An 8,806-nucleotide genomic window follows, 5' to 3' on the forward strand; every position below is an offset into this window, starting at 1 on the left:
TGTCCATGTGTATGGAGACAAAGCAAGTATAAAGGATGCATTTTTTGTTCTATTTACATAAGCCGTGACTTAAGAGGAACCAACACCATTTTTGTACATTGGAAATTCATGCATGTGTTAGACTCCTTATGCGTGTTACCACAACAAGAGCATCGAGGACCCTCGCCATGAGGCACAATGTATTTGCCCCCATAAAGTTACTAGCATTTTTTGGATATTTGTCTTGCTCTTACTCTCTTCGATCTCTTGATTTTTTAGATATTTTTTAATGTTGTGTTAATTAACATGTTTGTTTAATTGATAAGTCTCTAACTTTCTATCCTTTGTTGTGTTAATTAGCTTTTTCTTCATTCTCCTTCTCATTTGGTTATCTTTTTCAGTTCTTTTTACAATCTAATGATTAGGGACTAATTTCCGACTATACTTACCCTTAAACCCTAAACCCGAACCCGAATCCTAAATCTTAATCCGAAATCTTCTCATTGTCCTCAACCCTATAACTAATTACCCTTAAACCTTACAATGTTTCTCAATAATCTCCTTTTCCTCTCCACTTGCATTTAGTTTGGGCTCTTTGGAATTCTAAGTTTAAAACATTCTCTCTTATCTATAAACTTTACTTAGGTAGCTTTGAACCCATTTCTTTCAATGGTATATTGCTCACATGTTCAAGATTAATATAGAGTGCATTTCATTTTTGCCCTCCCAATTCTATAACAATAATTTCTTCTTGGGAGTTCAAACCATGTGTATACAACAGTAGCTTTTTAGCCACATGCCCAATCAAATGTTACCAATTGCCCCTACAACAATTCCATACGACCAATTCACTTTGCATAGATTAATTGAAAGCAAAAACAGTATAATTGGTAAGTGATAGTGCTTTGCACATTATATCTCATTATTCATGCCAACATCCTCACCTTTGGCACCTCTTGACATCCTTCATTCTTTTTGACATAACATTACCCTACAAATAGTTGAAACCTTCTTTGGAAGGACTCATCACTCGTAAGTGCATTGCCTATACATTTTCCTATAGGCCAAGCAAGTTAACTAAAAATCAGATCACATGAATAACATATTTGTGGAACAAGCCTATTACTTAAATGCAAATGGAGACAAAGTAGTATTCAAACCCCAACTTAAAAGCTTACTCCTATCTTAATAACATGAGGATGCTAAAATTATTGAAGTATATGATTTGTTTTCGCAAAGAGACTAGTGTTTTAGCCTACTACAGCATCGACCCATATGTAAAAAAGTTTCCGATCAATTGATGTAAAGGACCATACCCTTCATTTTAGGGGGTGCAAAAACTAGCCTTTCTAAAGCCTATCATTATACTATGATGGTGTTTGTATTGATTACAAATGACAATTTCGAGGTCACCCTGTGCTAAACCCTATTTATTTTGCTTAGTTGTCAAGATTTTTATTCTCCATGTATAGAGCATGTCATTGAACACTATTGCATTTAGGTATATCTCTCAGCTAGTTCATCGCATAATTTTTCTTTATATTTCAATAGTATTGAGTTCTTACTACATAGATCTAATAAACATGTTGCGATAAGGATTTCTCACATTTAAAGTGTGCACATGTTTGTTTAATCTTAGTTCATGACACATGTAATGGTATGTCAAAAGATTATAGATTTCAGTAACACTTGGGAGGTTCAAATTAAGCATGATTTGTTATTCTCTGGAGAGGGCCTCTCATTGAAAGGTAAATAAATTATCATGGCCACAGCTCAGGCACCTCTACATGGCTACTTTGTATTTCAATTAACAGTACAAACTTTCTGTATGTTTCACGCGGTTGGTAAGCTTCAGAGAATTTATATTTCTTCAAGACATCTGTATGGCTTCTCTTGCTGAGTGTTGGCTATATACTTCACATAATACGAATAACACATCACTGTAGTTCTCTTCATTGATGATTTCTCTTACTCGTGTCGGATAATACTTCCTATAACAAAATTCTGAACATTAGAATGGTTTGAATAACTCAAAACCAAACTCGAAAAGCAACTCGTAGAATATCAAAGCTCTACGAACACAAAAGAGGTGAAAAGCAGAGATCTTATCTATTAAAGGAATAATGCAATGAGCATGGCATACACTGACAGATCAACCATCCCTAACAGCTTAACAGATTGACTACGAAAAATAACCATACATAATACGGATTGTGCTAGGGGGAGCATATAAAGGTTAGCAAACTGAAGAGGCACTTTGGGCAGAAGCTGTACAGACATAACATACCTACAAAACAGACATGCATATTAGAGCCAAAAGCATTGGACAGATTAATACCTCAAAAAAGCACATAAAAGGGCTATATTTTCTCATCTTTGCTTTTAGTTGTACTAATTTTGTACATGTCCAAAAACAATCAGGAAGCTAACCAAGTTCCCAAGTTCAAGATGGGCATATTTGTTGATTATGCACACAGAACGAAATACACTTTATATTATCTCATCACAATCATTAGTGATTCTATTACATTGAGGAATAATAATTTAATCATACAGCTTTACATTCGTCTGGAGAACAATGTATCATCCATGCCAGCAGAAGAAAATGATGATGAAACTCAGGATTTCCTTAAAGGAATATAAGAATTGAAACTGGTTCTCCCATTGCAGCAACAGAATAGCCATAGATGCAAATCAAAATGCAACATGCTCGATAAAAGAAGCTCTGTCAATGGTCCATTGCAAATATATCCAGCTCATTGATCAGCCAGAAAGTAGCAACAACGAACTCTAACAAAAAGGAAAGTGTCCTGTCTACTTTGCTTTTGATGGCAAGTGCCAAAAACATTTCTGATGCCTTTAGGGTGGACAGCGATAAACAAATACAGTACACAATAAAGAACAAAAACTGGGAGCTTGGGTGACTCGACGACGATAGTGAATAGTGGCAATAGAAGTTGAAGTATAACACTTATGGAACCCTTGACTGATACAACAGGTATCAAATCTCAAGGCAAATTTTGCTGAAATGAATCCTATGAGAACACCTTCGGCAGTAGCTAGTTACTTGATTGGGTGAGTGCTAAACGTTGGTGCCAACAGAGACCTCCAAACAATAGGTATAAAATCTCAAGGTGATATTTGCTGAAATGAATCCTCTGAGGACACCTTATGCAGCAGCAGCAGCTAATTAGTATGCTTGGGAGATTGCTCAAAAGAGTGGATTACCTGGAAAACTATATTTATATAAAACTAAACGGATATGAATCATGAGTGGTGTGTAAGTTGGATGACACACATGCTCCAAGATTGATGCATTTCTATATTTTATCAACGATTCATGTCAAGAAAGCGTGATGCAAAACCTCTACATTTTCCATGAAGGAGAATATATTTCACTGTTCTACATGGGCAGATACACCACAATAAAAGAAGTGAAAAATCTTTTTTTTAAAAAGAATTTTACATGAAGGATCTATGACAAGTCACTATTTCCTTGGAAAAAATATTTGGATTAGCTTGTTTCTAACTCAATGCTTAATTTACTGTACAAATCTTGTCCATAGCCTGCCAGAGTGAACTGGGGAAAAACTTACACAACACATAATAAATAAAGGTTTGGAGAGGCTTGTTTCTAACTCAATCCTCAATATATGTAGGGTTATTTGAGAAAACTTGACCATAACTCAACAAAGACACCCATACAAAAACTTAGCGAGCACATAAATAGTCAATATGGGAAAGGCTAGAACTCTACACAAACAAATTATCATAATAAATCAATTTCTAGAATTTCTTAGACATCTTTACCACAGGTTATTCAGGGACATTCTTATCTATTCAAAGACCCAGGGAGAGCCATGGTTGCATGAATTTGGCCCCTATGACAAATTCGCGAAGTGCAATTTTGGCAACAATCAAGTAGACTTTTTAGGCTATATGGTTCCCTTAGAAGATATCTCTATGGATACAGCCAAACAGTTCTTGAGTGGCAGACACAACGTTCTTTTGCATGATGTAAAATGTTTCTTGGAGTTCTCCAATTTCTATCACTAGTCATCAAGCATTATTCAACATCCCTTCTTGACTTGGACAGGCGCATCAACAAATTTTTCATTATAATGCTCATCTAAATTATGAGAGACAGGCAGAGAAGCAAACAAGGGTGCAAAGAAGACAAGAGAAGAAAAATTACACACAATGCAATGCTGATTCTTACAGCTTAAGCTACAATGGCAAATCCATAGCACAATGACGCAATAAAAGAATTCTGAAATCTGGGTTATGATTTTTATTTCATAAACTATCAATATAAATTGCTTATTTGCATTAAGAAGGTATATTTTCAAGTCTACCTTGTAAAGCATGTTACCTTAACAGGAATGTTTTTTCAGCTCTAGGAAAAGCGTAAAAGCACAATGTAAAGACTCCACTTGACTTTTGTACCTGTACACATGCATTGACGGCTTAATTCTACTGGTTAACACCGTTTTCTGTTCACCAGTATGCACAAAAAGGTTTTGTTTCACTCACACAGGGATACCAAGAACAGAGCACGAGAAATCTACAAAAGTTGACAGACTCTCTTTATCTTCATGCATACTTCGAAACTGCATTTCCGCAAGAGCTGTTTCTATATCTTTTGGCTGGCCCTAAACCCAGAAATAATAACAGATAATGATCAGCCAGTCTATTTCCGCACTATCCATTCAGGATGGAAGGGCATTTTAAAATAATTTAATTGTACGTATACACCGCCCATTATATTCAAAACAGATTTTATTTTGATTTGCCTCAGAGAATTTGATTGAGAATCTTCATGATATTGGTTAACTAGATTTCTCTTCTACCTCCATGAGTTGTTCAATATCAGGCATTGGCTTCGAATAAGTGACAGATGAAAGAGGCTTTGAGCGATGGAGATCCCTCATGCTTTCAATCCATGCATCAACTTTTTGAGGATTTCTCTCTGGACCTTCTATGCTAGCAACCTTGAGATCGAATCAGAATTAAGCTTTCCATCATAATCAACTAAAATATCAATAAAAACCTTGCAATAAACCACAGTAAGTTTTGGTTCCTTATGAATCCACATTAAAAGAAAATACTTCAGTCTTGTAGCCATCCCAGCATTTCCATTACAGAATATTTTCTTCATGGCATTCATCATTTGCAGAACATTGACTACTGAGTTCCACAGCAAAAATTAGTAAATTCTAAATAAATATTGTCATGCTAGATAGACACCATCCAACTAATAGACGTTTTATCTGAAATGCAATATTTATGTCAGGAACAAAACTTCAAGAGCCAGCCAAATGGGTACGTATAGATATGGTCATCATAATATAAAATTAACTGTGTTTCTCTGAAAATCAAACTCGCATTAAACTAACCATCATCATGCATTACATGACTACGCATTGTATTACCAATGGTCCAAATCCTCTCTGAAGTTCCAATCTAAGAATGCACCATCTTGCAGTGAAACATTCATTGTAGCATTAAACTAGCCATGACTATGCATTGTATTACCAATGGTCCAAATCCTCTCTGAAGTTCCAATCTAAGAATGCACCATCATCTTGCAGTGAAACATTCATTGTAGCATTAAACTAGCCATCATCATGCATTACATGACTACGCATTGCATTACCAATGGTCCAAATCCTCTCTGAAGTTCCAATCTAAGAATGCACCATCATCTTGCAGTGAAACATTCATTGTAGCATTAAACTAACCATCATCATGCATTACATGACTATGCATTGCATTACCAATGGCCCAAATCCTCTCTGAAGTTCCAATCTAAGAATGCACCATCATCTTGCAGTGAAACATTCATTGTAGCATTACACTAATCATCTTGCATTACATAACTACCACTTGCATAATCATTAGTTCCGGTACTATTTGGAGTTTTATCCTACATATGCATCCTCATCTTAAACCATTATTAAATTAAACTAATCATCTTGCATCACATAACTACATCTTGTGTAACCATCAGTCCTGACTTTTAATCCTGTTCCATCACATTCTCATCCTTTCTTAATCTGACTAATCCTTCCAAATGTCATTTTCCATACCACTTGTTTAAGGATCCAGCTTTACTGTACATTTCTCTATTGCATTACTATTTCAACATGTATATTCTCTCTCTCTCTCAATACCCTTGTCATCGACAGATAAAAGCCATTATCTCCCGCCATCACAGGTGCTTCCCTTGCTTCGGAGACATTTCCATTCTGGATCAACCTATGCTAGAGATCTTTCAAAGACAAAATCTACAATATATCTAACTTGAGAATCTCACATGTGCCGAAAAACAGATTCCCTCGTCTCTTTTTATTTTATATAGTTTTATATTTACGGAGTATTATTTACTTCCTTTTTCTTTATTTGTTGTTCTCAAAGACGATACAATACTTAAGATGTAATCTCTTGTTTGGTCTTATAGGCCATTTTGGCCTCTTAAAAGACGTTAATACATCTTTCTTTCTTTCTTTCTTTCTCTCTCTCTCTCTCAACTGATATATATATATATATATATATATATATAGTTACTAGGTATTCAAACATTCCCTTTCCAGAGATGCTTACATCAATAGGATGATGGCTAGACTGCATTGTTGCAGCTCTTATCTTTAGTGCCACTACAGCTGGATCACTCTGGATAGGTCCACTCTCATCCAAAACCTAAACAAAACATAGAGAACAAAAGACCACGTGGTTAAAAGACCAGCCATAAAGAGATTCAATGTATGATCAAGCCTGATTTCTCATTGCAGCAAGATTATAGAATCAAGAAAGGAAAATTATATGATTTATTCTATATTCCAAACTGTTAATTTACCTTCAGACCCAGGAAGTCAGGTACACCATCTGGACGGGGCACTTTGATGAACTCATCCACGGAACCCACAGCAGGGATGTAATCTGGAATGAAGGGGCGCAGGAATGTTCTAATTACCACTTCTCGAGGTGTATAGCACTCTATGTACTGAAATAAGCTCTTGATCTTTTCATTTTCTGCTCTCTGAAAATGCAGTCGAATACAGAAGGAAATTTCAAACAAATGAGTATCCCCAGCCATATATGATGGGGTCTAGAGAATCGGGAACAATCAGGAATAAAATTCGTTTGATGGATTATTAAGGATGAAAGCGTTTACGATCATCTTTTAAGACTATAAATTTCTTTCAATGCCAGCTGTAGAGCATAGCATGAAAACATTCTATTGCATCTAAAGAAACCTGCATGTAGGGAAATCCGACATTTCTATGTCCAGACACCACCTGCATCAAAGATGGAAAAGATTTTGGGCATAAGAAGAACAAAGAATGCCACATCTTGGTGACAGAAATATATAGCAAGGAGATCTATGATCAGCTTAAACATCATTGGTATGAGAGAGACGCACATCAGTATACACAGAGAGAGAGAGAGAGAGAGCAGATATCTTACATCAGAATCTCGCTCCCGATCATGAAAATCTAGTGGCAGATTCCGTGATTCGAACGTTGAGATTGATTTCAGAGCTTGTGGCACATCCTCATCATCATCTGAGGATTGAAAAGAGCCTCTGTGGCCAAACCCTAAACCCTCATAGGGATTCATTCCTTCCGATTCTACAAAATGGTATCTTTCCTGATATGTTCACACACAACACAGGGTACCCAATCTCATCCTCCTCTTCTGCTTCTGCTTCTGCTTCACAAGATTAAATGTCTGTCTTTCTGCTGCTTCTGCTTCACGAGATTAAATGTCTGTGTGTGTGTGCGTGCGTATCTCCTTCCTCCTACTGACAGCCTTCTTTCCAAGATAGAATACATCAAGAAGTGCAAAACATTTGCCATCGCCATAGCCAGAGCCAGAGCCCAGAGCCCTGTTGATGATAAGCGCTTTCAAACCCTTATTACCAACGTTATATCGATTTGAAAACGATTTAAGGCTTAATCGGCTTGGCTAAACCACTTCCTAAACCGGTTTATGGACTGAACCGGTTAAGCCTTAACCAACCGGTTCGGTTCACGTTTTAAAAACTCCCAAACCTGTTAATGCTTAACCGGTTTGGTTTGGAGAGATGGCCAAACGGGTTAAGCTACAACCGAACCGTCATTGATTCCCTACGTACGAGAGTATATGAAGGCTCAACAGTCAACTTGTAGCTCCAATGTGTGAAGCAAGTTTGAAAACTACCAAACCACTTAAGGCTTAATCGGTTTGGTTTGGACAAGGCCAAACGAGATAAGTTGGAACCAAACCGTTGTCGATCCCCTATGTATGAGTATATGATGGCTAAATAGTCAACGTGCAGCTCCTATGTGTGAAGTCAAGTTTGAAAACTCCCAAACCAGTTAAGGCTTAATCAATTTGGTTTGGACAAGGCCAAACGGGTGAAGTTAGAACCGAACCATTGTTGATTCCTTACGTACAAGTATATGAAGGCTAAACAATCAACTTGTAGCTCCTATGTGTGAGGGCTTAGAATAAAGCTAGGGCATGGGGAGGACGACTACACACTAGATGGTTGAGATGAGTCGAGAGTCACTTGTCATATTGTTGTGGTCTAGGTTACAAATTCATCATGGGTGTAGTAGAGCTATATTTGCCTTTTTAGATAACTCTTTTTAACCTAAAGAATGGTTTTTGTTTTTCATTTTTTCTCGTCCCTTGCTATGTGTAGCACCTTGAAAAGCCTTCAATGGCCCTAACAATTGTTACTATTCAATTTAGTTGTCTCTAAGCCATTTGTTGTCAATGCCATTGTCTGCCATTGTCATTGATGTCCATTTTTGCTTGTTAATAATACAAGATTCTCATC

The 8,806-nt window shown here is 36.7% G+C and overlaps 1 protein-coding gene across 6 annotated transcripts; it reads right to left on the reverse strand.

The window, feature by feature from the left end:
• Window positions 1-1,703: 1,703 nt before the first annotated feature.
• LOC147854716 (uncharacterized) lies at window positions 1,704-7,715 on the reverse strand. Of its 6 annotated transcripts, none has more exons than XM_087331176.1 (8): window positions 7,447-7,715; window positions 7,236-7,277; window positions 6,836-7,018; window positions 6,583-6,678; window positions 4,830-4,970; window positions 4,513-4,631; window positions 4,335-4,425; window positions 1,704-1,970 (listed from the first exon to the last, which is right to left on the reverse strand). In XM_087331176.1, the coding sequence occupies exons 1-7, from the start codon at window positions 7,597-7,599 to the stop codon at window positions 4,353-4,355; spliced, it is 807 nt and encodes a 268-aa protein (XP_087187302.1). In that variant the 5' UTR covers window positions 7,600-7,715; the 3' UTR covers window positions 1,704-1,970; window positions 4,335-4,352. The 6 variants fall into 6 exon arrangements, with proteins under 6 accessions (XP_087187302.1, XP_087187305.1, XP_087187304.1 ...); XM_087331179.1 differs by lacking the exon at window positions 1,704-1,970 and adding an exon at window positions 2,094-2,266 and having other exon boundaries at window positions 4,352-4,425; XM_087331178.1 differs by lacking the exon at window positions 1,704-1,970 and adding an exon at window positions 2,094-2,266.
• Window positions 7,716-8,806: the final 1,091 nt, after the last annotated feature.

The sequence above is a fragment of the Azolla caroliniana genome, unplaced genomic scaffold (assembly GCF_043228905.1).
Source record: "Azolla caroliniana isolate FFs.n. ecotype wild unplaced genomic scaffold, voAzoCaro1.0.p SCAF_15, whole genome shotgun sequence".
Lineage (NCBI taxonomy): Eukaryota > Viridiplantae > Streptophyta > Polypodiopsida > Salviniales > Salviniaceae > Azolla > Azolla caroliniana.

Excerpts from the sequence above, each read along its gene's own strand:
- LOC147854716 (XM_087331176.1), bottom strand. The coding sequence starts at position 7,599 with ATGAATCCCTATGAGGGTTTAGGGTTTGGCCACAGAGGCTCTTTTCAA. Across the intron at positions 7,019-7,235 it reads TCGGATTTCCCTACATGCAG|AGAGCAGAAAATGAAAAGAT; the intron begins GTTTCTTTAGAT and ends CTGCATTTTCAG. Across the intron at positions 4,632-4,829 it reads ATATTGAACAACTCATGGAG|GGCCAGCCAAAAGATATAGA; the intron begins GTAGAAGAGAAA and ends TTCTGGGTTTAG.